Source organism: Antechinus flavipes, chromosome 3, assembly GCF_016432865.1.
Source record: "Antechinus flavipes isolate AdamAnt ecotype Samford, QLD, Australia chromosome 3, AdamAnt_v2, whole genome shotgun sequence".
In the NCBI taxonomy this organism is placed as follows: Eukaryota; Metazoa; Chordata; class Mammalia; order Dasyuromorphia; family Dasyuridae; genus Antechinus; species Antechinus flavipes.
Genome location: NC_067400.1, coordinates 144,006,809 through 144,027,097, shown reverse-complemented (window position 1 = coordinate 144,027,097; position 20,289 = coordinate 144,006,809). Strand labels below are relative to the sequence as shown.

At 32.4% G+C, this 20,289-nt stretch overlaps 1 protein-coding gene across 1 annotated transcript in view; it reads right to left on the bottom strand.

Annotated features, from left to right (window-relative positions):
• The window catches only part of LOC127557076 (glypican-5-like), a 646,856-nt gene extending 636,975 nt beyond the window's left edge, over positions 1 to 9,881 (bottom strand). The window contains exons 1-2 of the mRNA XM_051990541.1: positions 9,875 to 9,881; positions 6,182 to 6,876 (exon numbers count right to left, since the gene is read on the bottom strand). Of these exons, the coding sequence (XP_051846501.1) occupies positions 6,182 to 6,876; positions 9,875 to 9,881 (702 nt within the window). The remainder of the gene's footprint in view (positions 1 to 6,181; positions 6,877 to 9,874) is intronic.
• Positions 9,882 to 20,289: the final 10,408 nt, after the last annotated feature.

Below are 20,289 nucleotides of genomic sequence, written 5' to 3'. Positions count from 1 at the left end.
TATTGAATTATCTCTGTACTTTAAACACATTTTATGAAGAAAAAGGTATAATTATTTTTCTAATATCATTATATATTTCTATTATTGTTGACTTTTTCATTATTAAATGATAGATGCTCAGTAAATCTAAGGAAGCATAATTTAAACAGCAGTACAATCAGTTCTGGCATAAAATTTATTTTGAAAACACAAATTTGTCCTATCTCATATGTCTTTAGGCAATTCAATTTGACTCTTAGGGCCTCAATATCTTTGTCTGTAAATGGACAGAACCTGTAAAGCCCCTTCTAGAATTAAATCCTATGGTCTAGGCTCTGCTTGAATAAGAAATAAAGCAAGTCCAAATATCAACATAATCATATAATCAAATGACAGAGTCAACATGAAAGTGATGATTAATTTTAAATAAATTAAATAAATTTGACATTAGTGAAGGTGTTTTTTATGATTCTTTTCAGGAGTGATATTTGTTGAATTATACCCCTCAGATCTTTTTTGTCCTAGTCAGAGATATGCAAATCTCTCTATCTAGTGTGAAGACCAAGTTAGCAGCCTGGACGCCTTAGAATCAGCTGGAGTCAGGATAAGCAAAAGTCCTTAGTCTTTATTCTTGGTCTTTAGGGGTAGAAGTGAATTGGATGGACACAGGATCTCCACGACCTCTCCTCTTCATCTCCCGCCCAAAAAGTGACCCTGGCTAGTCTTACTCCACCCCCTAGTCCCTCCTACAATTCTCTGTATACACTAATTATCAAGCCAGCACAGAATAGTGGGAAGGGCCATTTTCCAAGCATATGTTAATAGAGTATTGTCCAATTGGTAATTAGCCTTAAGTGCTTGGTTGTTTGACTTCAGTGCATCAACTCCGGAAGTTTCAGCTCTTCACATCCTAGAGCTTCTAGTTTCCTTTACAAATTTTTGAAAATGTGTGTATCCATATGTGTGTGTGTGTGTGTGTGTGTGTGTGTACATACTCACACAACAAAAAACACTTGGTTGTCCTAAATCTAAATTCTCTATGAATTTTTGAAAGTATATATACCTATATATATTTATACACTTTCATATATATATATGTACATATATATACCTATAAATATGCATATGTATGCACATACATACACACACATCCAAAATGGAAAAGACTTGGTAGTCCTAGACCTGAAAAGATTGCTTTGAGTGTGTGGAAAAAGTCATTATTTGCTGACACTCATCATTTATTTTGCCTTTTCTAAATTCATTGATGTGTAAACTGCTTATCAAAGCTTGATAATCACTTTATAAATCACTCAAGACTGGCAGAAATAAATATTAATGAGTCAATTTACAGGGAATTCAGAACTGTTTCTTCCTACTCCTATCCTCATGGTGGAAGGCCTTCATTATTTCATAAGAAAGAATGTACAATTTATTGGCTATAATACTTTTTTTTCCTCAAGATAGTCTTAAAACTATATATTACATTACTCAAACTGTACTCAAGAAGAAAGACTCCTTGGAGCAAAGAACATTTCCTCTTAAAAACTATCACAGAATGAAGAGCTTAAGTAAAAAAAAAAAATCATGTTTGTAAACCTAGTCATAAAAAGGAAACTTTAACCTTGAGGGACATAGCAAATGGAGTGTTCAATCTGTTGAATTGAACATGCTTCATCTCATGAGAAGGAAAAATACATAGCCAGCTGCTTAGATTGATTTTAGAAACATTGGGATGGTCTTCAAATTCATTTCTTTCTCTCCTCAGAATACAATCATAAAATATTAGATCCAGAGAAAATAATTAAGAAATACTATCATTTATTTTTTTCATTCTGTGCAATAAGAAAATGGATGTCTGGATAAATTTGCCCAAGTTCTGGATTTAAATAACCAGAATTCAAATCTTTGCCCTGCCACTTAATAGCTAAATGACTTTGGGCTAGTTACTAAATTCTGGATCTCAATTCCCTCCTCTATAAAATAAAGGTATTGGAATAGATGATTTGAAGACTCCTTCCAGTTCTAAATTTATGATTCCACAAGATAAAATGTTTATCTTTCCTTGCATGGTGTAGTAACAAAGATAGGATTCAGACCCTATTTCCAAGTCTAATGTTATTTCTGATGTGGTAAAATCAGCACCAGTAGTGGTAATATATAATTTATTAAGGAGAGTAATAATTGAAAAAAATATTATAAAAATAGTGAAATATTTGGTTATAGTTCAATTGATCTGAAGAAATCAAGACAGGTATCTATCACAGGTTACAAAGGGATACTACTTTAATTATGTGAAAATACCTTCAATTTCAAAGTTACAAATGAATGAACAATTTGGTTTGGGGAAATATAGTCTTTCAGAGAAAAGTTCAGTTCAGAGAAAACAGAGGAGTTCAATCTTTTAGAATTCAGGGGATATGAGACAGGAACGGGGAGTAGAAAGGAATTTGGTGGCTCAGAGGGAGGAATTAAGGAGGAGAAAAATGAATCTACCTGGCTGACCAAGTACCAGACTTTTCTAAAGATATGTTCATCATGACCTCAAAAGTTGTTTAAACTAGGCAATCTTAGAGCTGAAGGGATAGACAACAGAGGCTGATAAAGAGAGCCTTCCTAGTGCCTTTGGGACTTCCAATTTCTGTGACCAAAAAAGAACAAGTTAAATCCTTTTTCCATACAGTGGGCCTTGAGATACTTGAGTATAGTTAACATTATTATTTACCTTTTGATTATTCTTTTCTACATTTGTTTTTTAAATATATCTTTACTCTTATAGTCTTCAATAGATTACTCATATCATCACATTGAAGTACAATTGTGGTAACTGGGGTAACTAGAAATTGTTATATTGGAGTTCTCAAGTGTTCCCTTTAAGCAGGGGGTAATGTTGAGTCTTGAATTTTTCTTCTTCAATATGTCTACTTTGTTCTCAATTCTTGATGTATATGGCTGTGTTTATGGCCAATTTCTATTGCTTACCAGGAGAGAAAAGGAAAATGTCCAAATTTCCCATTCCTCTAAAGCTCATGGAGTTATAATCTGGCTAAGCTTAGAAAGGGTTTTGAGGAATAGAACAAAACTAACCTTTCTCCTTTCTTAACCCATCCTTTATTCAATTCCTAGAGGGTTTTTTTAACCACTAAGTTGCAAAATGCTGTATTCTTTGATTGTGAACTTGCATCCTGGTTTTATGAAAACCCCATAGGGCATAACCAAATCCCTCAACCAATTTAAACAGACTTCCTGTCACATCCAATTTTAATGCCTTGATTGAATGGATATTCCCAGGCCTTGTTTATATCCACTTCATACATCTGATTGATTGATTCAAAATTTTCCCCCACAAAGGTGTCAGGACATACTTTTGTAACTGTTAATTCAAGTAGAATAGGTTAGTTTTATTGATTGCCTCAATTGACTGCAATATTTAAACTGATGTAACTGGTAGAAGTAAAGTTGCAGTTCTTTTATGTACAAAATAGTGTGTGCAACTAATTCAATCACAAAATAGATTTTTGGAGCATGTGCAAACATTCTGTAGCTAGTTTAAGTCTGCTAACTCTGTGGTGGACAAACTTCTGATTGGCTTCAGTGCCAGAAATAGAGCACAATCAAAGGTAGCTAACTGCTCAAAACAAGAACCTTTGTCTTTCCTGTTTGACAAACATCCTATTTGAAAAGTTTTAAGTCTACAAATAAGGAGAAGTCTTGAACTATCCTCATAAAGTCTAACACGTGGTCCATGAATATGGGCCTCTGTTATGTCCCTGTTTGGGTTTATTCTTACACTCTTTTAGATGAAAGATGTATTAGAGACTCCTACAACCTTCTACAACTTTGACAGATTGAAATTCAAGAGCCATGCACGAAATTTTGTAGCTTGCCAACATGATAAGGACCCATTATGGATTAATGACAACCAAAAGGAGCTTTATTGATTGAGCTGTAACACCATCTATATCAAATTTTGAAATAAATATGATGGGAGCAAGTGCATTCTAAAAATTACTTTAAATTCCAATCTGTTCTCCCCCAGATACTGAGAATGTGTCCTAGGTATTAGGGGAAAATATTTATAGCTTCAGGTTTTGTTATCTCTTCTCAGAAAACATCTCTTTGTGAAATTTAATTGATTTTGGTTTATTAAGTGATATTGGGATATTATTCATTTACTATTGATATTGGGGAAAATACATAGGAATGCTGAATCTTACAACATTAGGGAAATACACACCCATCTGACAGAGGTACCTCCAGAATCCTGTGAATTGAATCCTGTAGATGAGTAGCATTGGTCAGATACTTGACTTTATCAGATGGGGAATTTAGATAATAATGCCCAGAATTTACATGAACTTCACTAGTTCTTTCTGAATTAACTGTTTATGTATACTCAAAATAACTGGCTTTTTAAAGATAGAGAAAATTAAAAATGAGGAAATATGGCATGCAATTAATAATTTCACAACTGGCATATGGAAAGTGGACAAAATCAGTGAACAGAAAAGAAATAATCCAGAGAAACTTTAGTGAGAAATTTAAGTAGAAGAGAACATTCTAAATCACTTGAGAATAAAACTAGAAAGACAGCAGACCAAAATGAAGAAAAAATGTTGACATTTCTATAAAAAAACTTTTTACTTCAAAGATGATATCACAATATAAAAAGACAAAGTGGTGGCAAATAGATTGTGGCAAAATACCAATTTAAAATAGGATAGCAAAATGAGTATTAAATGAATTATAGAGATGTATGACAACAAAAGTAAATCGACCTAGTATACAGCAAGAATGCAGATAGGAGATGGATAAAACATGCTCTAGCAATATTCACCCAATATCAATAGATTTGTAGGATTAACTCCTATATATATGGCAGGGTTTATGAGAAGACATAAACAAGAGTCATATAAGATGGGAAAGTATATCTAGGTTAAAATATTTATCACTGGTGATAATACTCATAGTTATGAGCTCTCAGATCCACAAATATATTAAAAAATGCGATTTTACTATTATTAAGATTTAAAATGAAATTTTAAATGATCTATATAAGGGAGAAAAAAATAAAGGGAACTAGATTCATCTAATTATTTAAGAGACAGTGAGTGATAATTCAATGTCAGATGTATTCTATTACTGTGTCAGTATGACTAAGTAGTTATTGGAAATACACAGAGAAAAGGACAATAGGCTTGGGGTTCTTGAAAGAAAGGTTTAAGCTAACCATCAGTATAATCTTCTTCGTGTTAAAGGACATGAGACATATAAACAAAAAAAGAAGCAGCTGCTTTTATTGGAAATGTTTAAGAAAATAGTCTTGCCCAAAATAGGGAAGGTGAGCTAAATAAATTAGCAAACCTTATAGTTTTATGATTCTGTATCAAAGGAGTCTTCAAGTAGTCTTTTAAAGAAAGATTTTGAGACTTTGCATAATCTTCAGGCCAACAGAATCACAAATATTACCACAATGACACATTTTGAAGCTATTACGACAAACGCATCTGATAATTCATAAAATATCCTGAGATAATTTAATAGAATCATCATAGAAACACATTTTCTGGTTTTTTTAGACTTAATATCTTTGAAATTAATTTCAGATCAATTTAATAACATAAAGCAAGCTATTAAGTTACTAGTGTATTACTTAAATGTCTCTTCCTTAAACCATTCTATCCTAATAAATTATTTTTTCATGAATAATTATTCTATTTTTTTCTATCGAAGTTCATTCATATAGCTATTTGTCTTACATGTATACAGAAGTGTTTAGATCCATAAAAAGAAGTCTTGAACATGAACAGTGGGAAGAAAAAAGAAAAAAGATTACAAATATATTGGTGTGGATCAAATGTGAATACCTTTAGCAAATGCATTTCCCATCTCCAGCATATTTTTAAATTGAAAACCATTATAACAAAACCATTTGATTTTATTTTTAAAGTAAAGAAACACATAATATTTAATCAGTAACTAGGATTTAATGATTTGAGGCCTTTATTCAAATATCAAGAAAAGTTTAAGATGATCATTTCAAAACTAATATGCAACAAACCTAAATGTCTAGTTTCTCAATTACTGTAGGTTTTTTGTTTGTTTTTGGTTTTGTGGTTATTATTGTTATTTCTTGAGGAGCCAGTAGTAAGTAGAGGTAGAATAAATTAGCATAGAGAATAAAAAAGTAGAAGCAGCTTCTTACCTGCTCGGATAATTTTTTTCCATTGATGTGAGCCTGCATAACAGCATCATTAACAAGTAAGTGGAAGTTCAGAAGCACATGTTCAATGTCATATGTCCCATGTATAGTATCAGAAAGTTCTTCCAATGAGCGAATATATCCCCGCCAATGGGGGTCAATTTCTGCCACATTAGCCAAACAGCCTCTTACAACATTAAGGCAGTACCCCATACATGGCTTACTTAAAGTCAGAGCCTGGCAATGGGGACAGTATTGCATCTTCAGGAGTGCTTTGCTGCACTCTTTTGAAAACTGCAGATGATCAGTGGTATTGATGACTTCAATGCCTAAATTAAGAGCTTGCAGAAAAGTTCGGCTGGGTAACAATGATCTCCCCATCTGTCCCATTACAATTTTGGGAACATTTCCAAAGGGATTAATATCCCGCCTTGCCATTCGAATGCATTCTGAGTATTCCAAGGAAATATCAGTCACACCAGGGTTAATGAGATGATTGTAGACTAGAGGAAATAGAGTGTCAAAGAATCTGTTAACAAATTCATCTGGACTGATGTCAGAACCAAACACAAAGAGCCCTACATCTGTGAAGAGCTCCTGAACTGAGGCAGCAGCCTCTAAAGCCATGTTCCTATAAGTGTTGCAGAATAAAGTGCTTGTATAATTTTCTGCTTGCTTGATGAGAGTTTCAAAGGTCTCTGTAACAAGAAGGGAAAGTAGAGATAAGACATCTGAATATTTAGCCAAATCATTAATCAATCAATTAATAAAATATTTATTAATTACCTTACATGCTCTAAACATGTTCAGTATCATGTATGGAACTGAGAACACATATATGAAAGTAAGACAATACCTACCTTCAAGAAGCTTACCTTGTATTGGAACATTAAAGTTTAAAACACTAAATTGTCATTTTGATCAAGACAGTGAAGAAATTTCACAGACAATTAATCTACCTAAACTAATAAGTGAATCATTACCTTCTGCTATTATGAGGTATCAATTTAGATTTCAGTGATTATTTCTTTAAAAATTAGATATATATACTTATATAAATATAGAAAGATATGTTATATAGGATACATATGATCAACAATATAAAATAACTGCATTTGCCCCCACCAACTTCTGATATCTATCAAAATAAGCTGGAAATTGGAATTATATGTAATGTACTTCTATCCTCTCATTAGTTCAGCAGTTATTTCACAACCCCATTAATTAAAGATGAAATATGACCAATCATTTAATTTCCTATCATGAAATCCATTATGTATAGGAGATGACTAAAGGTGGCATTAAATCTTTCACATAAATGACTGTTTTATTATTTAACTGAGTCCTTTCATAATGAAAAGTAGCAGGATTATCTATGTACAACTATTATATAGTAACATATAGTAATAAAAATAAAGAACGTGTTAAGCATAACATAATAATCCTCCACACAAATATTAAAAGAAGTGAACTTATTTTTTCTTTTTTTCCAAATGTCTGTTAATTTGCAAGGTATTGTATTTACTTCATTCTTCTTTCTTCTTTTTATTTTAGCCAATGTAAGAACTGTACTTTTTTATCCAGACAAAAATATTTGTGAGGCTGGGAAGTGGTGCCATAGAAGACGACCTGATTTTGGAGGTGAGGTGAGGAAATAGCAGAATAGATCTCTGTGAGAGACAGCTATTATTATAAGACTCTGGAGGTGCTTTCCCAGGGACAATTCTGTCACAACAGTGCTGATGGAGGTAAGGTGATGACAAGATTAAATGCTGGAAATATGAACAGTATAAGGATGAAGAATTCTTGCTTTTCTGAATATTAATAACCTGAGAACCTTTCTGTGCTAGTTATGACTGTGCTTCCTCTATTAATGAATACTTTAAACAGTTCCTTTTCCTACAGCTAAGTAAGAAGATATGAAGTAATATAAGTAACTCTTTTCCCTAAAAGTATACAGTACTACCATTTACATATTAACTGATAATTGAAGAAAATATAATATTCGATTTTTCTAAACTCTAACTGAAATGGAATATTGCCTTCAATCATGACTTTTAAAAAGCTTTTTCCCCCTTAGGGATGATCCATAGCCTTCATCAGCCTACCATAAGTTTCTATGACACACTAAAAAGGTTAAAAAAAATCTCTGCTTTTGGCAGATTTGAGGATTCTAGGTCTTCTAAATTGCATGCAGAGTTAATGCCACAAACTTCAAATGTGGCATGGTAATCACTACCTTAAAATAAAAGATAGGCATTATCTGTCAAAACATTGTTTGAGAAGATTAGAATTATTTTAAAGATTATGTTCATAATTATCCACTCAGTCACACTCAGTGGTTCAACAGCCTCTTGTGAACACTTGAATAAAGAAAAGACCTTCCTAAAAACTGTTTGGAAGTCTGAAACTATCAGATTTATTGTGTGTGTGTGTGTGTGTGTGTGTGTGTGTGTGTGTGTATACAAGTATGTGTGTATGTGTGTTTCAATGATTACAACTTCTGAAAATTATCACTATTTGGAACTTAATTCATCATTTTAGTAATCAGGGTGGTACAAAATGTTTTTTCTCACTCTAAAAAATATCAAGCAAAAGAAATTTAATCATTCAAATATGGGCTACTCTCCCAAATACAGAACATACCCTTTAAAATGAAAGATATTTGAAAGAAACATAAGCTAATATACTTCAGTATTCCAAAGGAGCTATAAATTCACCAATTAGTATTTCCTCCACTTGTACAGAAAACCTATCAACACCTGACCTTATTCCAGTTATATCTGTATCCTAGAGAAATCTTCTACAAGGGAGCTACTCAATGTACCGTTCCTTCTTCTAGTTTTTGTTATTTTTGTTGTTTCTGTTTGCTTGATTGTTTATTTTTACAAGGAAGTAACTTTTTTTTTTATTTTTTCATTGTAAATTAGATGCTTAGTAAATGAATAGTCAAAGTAAAACTCAAATTTTTTATTAAACACCAAAATGAATCTACCTAAATTGAAGTGTTGTATCTGTTTTGTGGGACCTTCTGTTATCCTCTGGGGCACATTTCACTTTTTTTACATTACTTATTTATCGGTGCAATCCAGAACTTATCCAATGTTATTTTCTCTTTTACACAACCAACTCACCTTCTTTTCTGGCTATATTTTTCTTGGTGATATATGTTATACTGTTTCTTGTGTAAGGTTCTTGGGTAGTAATATATTGCTGTCTACTCCCTTCCACTCTTCATTTCTCCTTTACCCTTTGAGTAACACATAAGCAATGGTGAGGTACCCAAAGGACAATGATAGATAGGCTCTGAGAAATAAGGCATTTTATGAACATTTCTAAATGGAAGTAAATAAACTTCATACATACATGTATACACATAGATCATAATGTCAGATTAAAAGGAAGCTAAGAAAGTGGGAGAAAATTGGGGCAAAAAGCAAATATTGTACATTTTGCTATCTGTATCCTAACAAAGAGATAAAAAACTGAAGATGTAAAATGACATCAATGGCTTTAGACACAGTGGATGTGTTTTGCTTGACTACGAATATTTGTTAGAGAATTTTCTTTTTCTGGCTGGGAAGTTTCAATGGGGAGAAAATAATACTTTTATATTTTAAAAATAATTTAATAAAATCAAAGAAATTTTTCTTTCAGAAATATTTTTGCTATTGAACAGACCAAGATGATGCTTACCCGTCATGATGAAGTTTGGCCTAAATTGAAGGCCCATCCTAGATTCAAGGATACAAGTTAGAAGTTGGAGAAAATATTTAACTTTGTAATAACTATTCAAAAGGACAAATATGAAATCAGAGGGCTAGTATTTGAAGCTTGGCTTTTACTAACTGTATGCCATGGGTAAGGCATGTAATCTCTCAGCATTTTAATGTCCTCATCTAAAAAATTATGATATAAACCAGATGACCTCTAAAGTCCTTTCCCCCCTTAAATCAATAAGTCTATGACTTTGCAGGATTCTTTTTTACATTCTAAGAACATGTACAGATTTGAAATATGACTAGCTAGCATACTGCTCTGTGTATGATCATATGTGTATACATATGTACTGATCATATGTGTAAAGTCAAAATGGTATGAGATATTGTTGAGAAAGTTAAAAGCTCTGTGAATAGAGCCAAAAATCTGGGTCCTACTTGTGCAAACTTATTCAAATCTCTGTTTTTTCTGTTATGGTATGTGAGAATTGTTGGAAGGGACACTAGAGATCACTACTCTAAACTCTTGACTCATACAAATGTAATGGGAACAATATTGTCAAAAATTTGATAACCAGATTCTGTATAAAACATTTCTAATGCTGGGAAACTCCCTGGACAAAAATATTTAAAGTAATTCTTTCTGTGATGGCAAAAAATTGAAAGGATGCCCCTCAATTGGGGAATAGTTGAACAAATTATAGTACATAAATGTGATGGAACACTATTGTGCTATAAGAAATGATGAAGGGTATGATTTCAGAAAAACCTAGGAAGACTTTTTGAATTGATATAAAATGAAGTATGCAGAACTTGGGGAACAATTTACACTCCAACTCATCTTCACTTCCCAATGCACCTATTTAGGGGCACCTTATTTTCCCTCTGAATACCCGAACTTACCCTGAAATCAAAGTCTTAAATTTAAATAAAATTTATAATAATTATTATAAAAATAATAAAAAATGATGCCTACTTCCACTGTGAAATTTAATAAACTGCAAAATCAACTGAGGCTCCTTCTAGCTCTTTTAGAGCAAAAGAACTTTCATCCTCATGGGGATCTTGCCATCATTTTAAAGGTAAAAGAGATGTCAATAGAAAATGTCTGTGAAAAAATATTGTAGTGACCATTTAAGCATTACATGAAAAGGAATTTTATGACTTTTCGTTTTTTATTGTTGCTTTCTGATAGATGAAAACTATAAGATTCAAAATGTCTGTTACAATTCAAGGGTTCACTATATTAAAGGGAAGATGATATACAAGTAAAAAAATAAATCACAAAGAATGGAGATAATCAATAGACTGTACAAAGTACTTCTCAACTGAAGAGAAGTTTTCCAGGTTGAATTAACATGTCAGTGCCCTGCAAATCCACAGGGCATTCAACAAAGAATGTCAACAAATGATTTATTACTCCCTTGTCCTTTTGTAGACAGTTTATAACAAGAACTCAATTTCCCCCTCTGCATGGAAAAGCTTTGTTTTTTTTTTTTTTGTTTGTTTGTTTGTTTGTTTTGTTAAATTAATTATTTACTATGTTTTCTTCTTTTTAGAATTAGAGTTAAATGTTTAAATGAAAAAAAATGTAATAATATTCTCTACTATTGTTCCAAATCAAGGAATGATTCCTGAATCATTTTAATAAAACACGAGGCATCCTTATAACCAGTTGCAAGCCATATTTTCACTGAGCTTCTCCAAAACTGTTAAGATTCAAATTATTAGAGTTTCCATTTTAGGTGTCTGTCATGTGAGCAACATTGGCCCTGAGTAGACACCATAGAATGTGTAAATGCTTTATTAACAATATGAAAATGTTTTCATAATCATGTGTAAATGCTTTCATAATCATACCCTACCTTGTTCCAGTCTCCCTGCTAACAGAATGACACTTGCAGACAAAGTATGAAGTAACTTTTCTCTCCATCTTTTTAAAGACTACACTGTACAATTTATAATCTTACTCTTCAGGAATGAGTCATCTATGCAAAATAAATGGGGTAGAGGCATTAATCTATAAGTCAACTCTATAACATAGTGATCATTAATATAGCAATGATAGCTCCTGATAATCTGCCAGGATACCATTATGGGATGAAATAATTTTTCATGTATGGCATGTGTGGGGAAGGCCTGGTTTGGTCCCCCATATATGTACTCAAGTTCCCTTTTGGATTCATCCATTTAATGATAGTAACTTTTGGTAATTTTAGAGCCTCAGAAAATCATTAAGATCGTTTCTTTAACTATTGTGGCAAAAATCAGCCCTACCCCACAAATGTCTATAGATCAAACAATAAGTATTAACAGCAAGCTTTGCTAACTGCCTTCATGACTTAGAGTAAGATAATACTATTTAAAAAAGGAATTTTCCTTATGTTCCCAAGATTAACAATTACAAAATTTATTAAAGAAAAATGAATAATTGAGTAATTCTAAAGAACTGTTCTTTCTTTGCCTAATCCAATCTAAAAACTACTTACTAAGATGTACTGTGTCCTGAGTTTTAATGTTCTAGGCACTGTGGAGATATAAAGTTAAGAGATGATTTCTGACTTCATAAAGCTTAAAATTGAGCATTTTTTAAATTGAGCATTAAGTTGATGAACTCTTTATACCCATTATCTTATTTTTCCAACAATCCTATAAAATTTATTATTCTAATTTTTATAGATTAGGAAAATAAAATTCAGAGAATTAAATGATTAATTCAAGGCCACTTCACTAATGAATGGTGTAGATGACTTTTTAAATGCACAATCCACTTTTTCTTTCATTATCCTTATGTTTTAATTTTATCTATCAAACATTTTGCAAATATGTCTCCTTCCTCATTATTCCAGTGCCTTGTTTCAATTGGTATCTTTTTTGCTCCCGAACACATTATCTTAACTTATAAAAATCTATATTTTATCACTAAAAAGAATGACAAGTTTTAAATCAGAAGATAGAAATCTCACTATTCTGCTCCTTAAAAGCTTTATAATTTTGGGCAAATCTCTTGATTTCTGCGAGTATTAGTTTCTTCATTTTGAGGGAGAAGACATTTGGGGTTAAATGACTTGCCCAGGGTCACATAACTGGGAAGTGTGAAGTATGTAGGCCAAATTGGAACTCAAATTTGAATTTGAATTTTACCTGATCCCAGAGCTGGTGCTCTATCCACTACACCATCTTAGCTGCTCCAATTTCTTCAGTTTTCAAAAAGAAGCATTTTGGACTAAATGATATTTAAGCAAATGATTTTTTATTCTTTCATTTTTTCTGGACAGGTTATGCTTAAAATTCTATCTGCCCCTCTTCATAGAAAAGGTGTTTTATGAAGCAATAAATCTATGTCCCTATTTGTCATTGCATAATTTCAATTTAATTTAATAATGAACATACATTAAATGTTCAGAATGTATAGTGATCATTCTGTTAAGTACAAAGGATGATACAAAGGTAGAAAGCATACATTTCCTCAAGGAATTTGTGATTTAGTAAGGGATAAATGGCACACATGCAAATTTGATTAATACAAAAAATAATACAATTCCTGAAGAAGAAAAGCTCAATTCTACTTGTTAAGATTGAGGAAAGCTTCATAAAAGTGATGACATTGACATCTGCACTGAGTACTAAAAGATGAATAGGATAGAAGACAGAAATACAAATGAAGATCATCTCATTTTTGGACAGTGGTATGAATGATAGTATGAAACTCAGAAAACAAATATATAGAACTGATAAAAATTCTCATACGGCAGAGTCCAGAGCAAATTCAAAGAGTGCATTACCTTTGAGATTGTCTCTGAGGGATACACAACCTTCAGCCAAGCTGGTGGTAAGCCTCTCCATACATCAGCTTTACTTATTTTAAGACAATCATAGCCTTTCCACCTGAATAGGACCTCACAGAGCTTATACTTTGTCAATGTAGCCTTCAAAAATTCACAGCCATTTTCATACCTTGAATAAAACTACAATGAGAGCAAATTAAAAAAAAAAACTAAATAAATGTGAATTCTTAGAAGTGTAAAGCAGTCCTGAAATTCTTGCCTCTATTAATTTTCTTAATTTTTTCCTATTCCCTATAGTAAGCAATTAACAAATATTCACCCTCCCTCTTCCCCATTTCATACTACTTCTACTAGTTATATACTGTATAAACTATTTCTACTGGTTTTAAGTATAAAAATTACCAATGATCTAAAAATTTCCTTTTCATATATTTATATACTCTCATTAATTGTAGGTATGTTATTTTCCTTTGTCATTGTATTCAATTCTTTTAGGTTTTCTCCTGACCCTATATCCCTCTAGACTGTTGATCATTCTTATTATTGTTAATTTCATTTTTTAATTGTCATTTTCTGGGGGAGGTTTTTTGTTTGTTTTTGCTTTATTTAGAATTAGTGATTTATAGAATGAGTCTCATAATATCCCCCTAGTCTCATGATTTCTGGCATATTTGGCTGCCAAATGGTATTATAATATGAAGGCTAATTTGCTTGTCTCTATTGCCTCTTTAATGATGAATAAATATTCCAATTGGACACAGACTGAAAATTCTTTAACTCATATTTCATGCTCAGTCACATTTGAGCAATTCAACACTTGTGGAAATCAATAGCAGATTTAAAATAAGAAATACAAATTCTATAGTTCCATCCCACTCTGATTCTCTCTGGGCCTCTTCAACTTACAGATTATAGGGCTGAAAAGGGGAGTGCCCAGGAGAACTGCACTAGGTTTAAAATACCTTGGATGATCTCATTTAGGTATAGACTGAAGTTAGATAGCAGAAAGACTTCTAGCCATTCCTATAGAAGAGCTATTTGCTCAATGATGATGCCTTTGTGCCCAAACTAAGGAAATCCTTATAGAATTATTCCAGTGGATCACAACCTCCAAGATTGGCTTCCAAATTCTGGTTCATCTTGTGTTTCAGAAATGTGAAACAAAATCAAATGGCACCTGGAGCTTTCAGTTTAGGAAAGAAAGGTACAGCTGAGGTATCATATTAGGCATTGGCTGGCAGCCTGAGAAGCCAAAAGGCAATTAAAAGAATTAGAATCTTACTGAATAGGGAAATTAGGAGGTCCTAAAACTATTTAACCTATCTCATAATCTTTCCCCGGGCTAGGTCTTGTTAGAATGGATCATGGAATTATATCCTGCTACCTGCTGCTGGGCATTCTCTTGTCTAGGGATGTAAAAACTGGGAGAGGGGAGAAACTCAGGCTAATTCACATGGACAATTTTTAAAGTTGAAAATGATACACAGATTTATTATCATTTATTCCTCTAACATATACACACATAATATATATTTGTATATATGTATATGTATATATCTACAGTATATGTATATTGTTTAGATCAGGGCTTCTTAAACTTTTCCCTCTCATGAAACATTTGCACAACCCTAGGTATATAAAATAGATATTCAAAAAATTTAATAATAATAAATCACAAAGAAATTTATTTTAAAACAATTATCTTATAGACATACAATTTTACAATTTATTTAAAATGAAAGCAAATTTGTATGCTGATATGTGCTTGTTAATTTTTTATGTGAAGAATTAAATCTTGTCATAATATTTGATATTGCAGGATATAGAGCATTCAGAAACCTTTTACTGTGTCAAATTTTTGTGACTCCCATATTCAATTATGCAACCCCATATGGGGGTCACATCCACAGTTTTAAAAAGATTTGACATAGACTAAATCAACACTTCTCCTTTTAACCTAAACCAGTTGTATTTGCCATCATTTTCTAGATGGTTAAATCGTATATACACCACTTTCGTTCCCCCACTCTAGTCATCAAATCAACAAAAAAATTTTTAAGCAAATACTGTGTGCCAGTTACTGTTATAAATTCTAGGAATACAAAGAAAAGAAAGAAAGTTTCCATAATTTCAAAGAGCTCAGTTTCATGGAAATCTTCCAGAAGGATCCATCGATATTTTTCAGATTCATTTCCTCACAGCTACAGAATGGTAGAAGGAATTTCTCATAATAAAACTACTAGCTTTTGTGGACATGGCCTTTGGGATCCATCTTCCCTGTGGTACTGATGCTTATATTTTTTAACTGTCTGATGTATAATGACAGCCAGAATCTCTGTCTTCACTATTTGTCCTACGGCAAAATGGACAAGCACTAGGAAAAGTAGATGATGTTTTCATGACAGAAGGGATACAGCCTTTCTTATATTTGAGTATTTTGGGAAGTTACAGACCACAAAATGAAATGTAAAGATTCATTCTGAAGTTACAGACAGTTTAACAAACATTTTGTTTCTAACCTGACAAGAGAGGAACTCTTAGATGTTAGGCAGTAATTTAGATCATTGTGTTCTTTCCAAATAGCAGGAAAGAAAAATCACAATACCTTCAGTGAAAAATCTGATTACAGAAATGGGCTATAAAGTATAAAATCAATCACACCAAGAAAATACAGTTTTATTCCAATAGTCATTCCACCTTTCATGGATGTTATCAGGAAATGTTTTGACGCTGATATAGTTACAAAGAGAATGAACAGTCTGTAACAATTACTTGTGAAAATTACAAAACATAACATCTAGCTACTGGATTCAGGAACCAGGAACTAACATTGTTGAAATTCTTACAGAATTTATTTAGAAAAGTGTAGAAATGTGATTTTCTTGTTTAGTATGTTCTCTTTGGTAAATGCAAAGTGCTTCTGAAGACAGTATAGAGACCCAAATTTAGGAATAATCTGGCTTTTCTTTATGAATGTGTGTTTATCTCCAAAAGAAAGGGAGAAAAAAGACTTATTGTCCTTTGCTTGAAGGTTTTTTTTTTATATTGAATATAGGAGCTTATCATTAGAATTTAGTAGCCCAAGAATAAGGGCCTTGGCATGTCAACATGTCAGAACTGGAAGAAAATTTGAAAGGTCATCTAGTCTATTCTCTTTATTCAGTTAGAAAAAAAAAATCTCTCTAAGAAAGATGAGACTGACTTCCATTTTGAAAAATCTGCAGAGGAGTTTCTATAATATTTATCAATAACTATTTCCAAAGTTTAATAATGGTTAGAAAACATCATAAATATAATAGATACACACACATGTATCTTTCTGTACATAGTTATTTGAATATTATCTCGTCTGTTAAATTGTGAGGTCTGAAGGCAGGAACTGGATTGATTTTTGAATATTTGTTACATACCAAAAGCTTAGCACAGTATTTAGCACATAATAGACACTTAATAAATGCTTTTTCAAATTGATGATATCTTTTTTATTAAAAATTTTTATTTTTCAAAACATATGCATGGGCAATTTTTTAACATTAACCCTTGCAAAACCATGTGTTCCAATTTTCTATCCCTTCCTCCATGCCCTCCCCAGATGGCAAGTAGTCCAATGTATGTTAAACATGGGAGAAATATATGTTAAACCCAATATATGCATACATATTTATATAATTACTGTGTTGCACAAGAAAGATCAAATCAAATCAAATCAGTAAAAAAAGAAGCAGCAGCATTATAAAATGCAAGAAACAACAAAAAGAGTGAAAATTCTATGTTGTGAACCATATTTAGTGCCCACAATCCTCTCTCTGGATGTAGATGGCTTTTTTCATCACTGAACAATTGTAACTTCATTTGAATCATCTCATTGTTGAAGACAGCCACATGGCCATTATATATAATTTTTAAGGCGTGTGTACAGAAGTTTGCACCCTATTTCTTCTTATACACTAATTATAGCATATGAGAGACTTTTATATATTTTCTAGTTATTTAAACCTGGATCACATTAGTAAGATTCTAGTCAACACTGATTATTAATGGAAGAATAACTTTATAATTCTATAATGTTAAATGGCTTCATCTAAACCCCAGAATTGTAAACATTTTTAAAGTATTGTAGTATTTCCAAATGCCTTTCCCAAAAACTACTGCATGCTTCAGAGAGAAATGGAAGTGATTTTACATGGGAGTATAAGGCCAAGTAATCTGACCTGGTGTTTAGGAAAATCATTTTTGGTAGCTAGACCACGGATAGAAGTGAGAAAAAAATTGGAGGCTGGCAGATCAACTAGTAGATTATCACAATAGCATAAGCATAAGGTGTTGATGGCCTTAACTAACACAGTAACATTATTAGAGGAAATAATGGAATATATATATATGAAAGATGTTACAAAAGTGAAATTGATAGGCCTTGACAACAGATTGAATATAGAAAGTAAGAGATAGTGAGGAATCAAAGATTGCATATAGATCATAAGACTGGAAGATGGTGGTGCCCTCAAAATAAATAGAGAAATTTGGATGAGAAAAGGGTATTGAGTTCAGTTTGGGACATGTTGTATTTAAGATGTCTTCTTTCCCACCATTCTGAGATATCTAAAAGGCAATTGGAGATGTGAGACTGAAGGTCAGCAAAGAAGCAAGAACAGAATAGGCAATTTGAGAATCAATATAGAAATGATAATTAAATCTATAGGAGCTGCTGATATCCTCAAATGAAGTAGTTTAGAGGGAGGACAGAAGATATCTCAGAATAGAATCCTGAGGGATACCTGTTGATAGTGGGTATGACCTGGATAAGATCCAACAAAGAAGACTGAGGAGAGGTCTGAAAGTAGGAAGAGAACCAGGAGAGTGCAGTGTCCCAAAAATCTGGAGAGAAAAAAAATATCAAGGGAGAACTAGATTTCAGTAATAGCTAGAAGACACAACTAGTGAGAGAGGAAATGAAGATTTTTGTCCATGATAAAAATGTTTCAGAATCCACAGGAGAAAGATTAGGGAGTATTTGGCTAGATTTGGAGGAAGGGAAAGTTAAAGAGAATGGAGGTAAGAAATTGGGTAGTAATGGATCTGGAAATGGATTTGGATGATGATCTCTAGGGTTCAAAATCAGTGAAATATATTGAGTATGATAAGAAGTGTATATGTTCATCACTGAGTTGAAGACATAATTCCTCTTCCCAAAGGAGAGTAGAGATCATGTAAGAGATTGCATTGCAGAAAATGGAAGTCCTGCACTCCATTGATTTTCTTTCTTCTCTTCCCTCAGGGAACAGAAGTAGCTTCCAAGGTGGGAAGGAATATTGCTCCTCTTTTCACTGGAGATTTTCCATATTGGCAGGAGGTAGATGATTAGAAGTTGCATGTAGAAGTTGCATCATGTTGGCACAGATGAAAGTCAAGTTCAGCAGTTCAACACATCCATAGTCTTTACAATCTTTACAATTGAGAGTGAAAGGTATCCTAGTCTTTTCTGGGATAGGATGGTGTAGGCTTAACTATATGGAAAGTTGTTTGTTTGTTTGTTTGTTTTTATCAGATTGCAAGATCCAGGAGGACAAGCACTACATCTTATCTGATTTTTATATCTCCTTCAGCTCCTAACAATTCTAAATAAATTATCCAATGAGACACTCTTCTGGACTCAAAAATTCAGAATTATGTATGATTCTTTTTTCTCCTTCATTGTCCCTCTTTCCAGTCTTGCCTTTATAATAACATAAAAATTAACTTGTTTACATGTATTACCTGGCACAGTTTGGGGGAATTGACTCTTGTCGTAAGAAAATTTTTTTTTATTAATCTTTATTATTTGAGGTACAGAGCTTTTTCTCCTGATTAGTTATTTGGTTGTCTGAAGCCTCCTAATAGGATATTAATATCAAATGAAGATCTGAGATATGTATGATGTAAGAAACCCAAACTTCCCCAAGTAACTTAAATTAATTCATAGAAGGATCCTAATCAGCTCCAACCTTGTTTTTGGATATATAAATTCCTCACTCTCACCCACTGTAAACTCTAAAGCTTGCAAACTTAGCTGCGATATATATAAACTGTAAAACTAAATCAATTTTGCTAAGTCTGTTCCTTAAAGTATATATGAGATTATGAGTCTGTTTAATTTCTAACACCTACGAGGATGGACAAGATTTCTGTATGATCAAAAATGATCTCTCTGACATAATTGAAAACAATATAAGCTTTGCTAGAACCATAATTTAGGTTCATGGTGATTTTTCTAAGTTCTGAACTTGTGCTTAAGCGTAATAAAATCTAGGTTTGAATCTCTGAAATGTAGTGTCATTCAGCAGTAATTGCTTATTACAAAGAATTCAGTAGGAATATTTGGTTTTCCCTATAACTCTGGACTCAGAGTACCTGAATTCAAATCTTACCCTCATTTTGCTGTCTGCATGACTTTAGTAAAATCACATAACATTCCATAGTCTAATTTCCTTTTCTACAAAATAAAAAAGTTGGCCTAGATGTTCTAAGGCTATGACCAGATATCTGATCTCCAGTATTTGAGCCACATAACTATCTTTCCCCTTATTCAAAAAATTTTAATGGCTCCTTATTGCTTATTGGAGAAAAA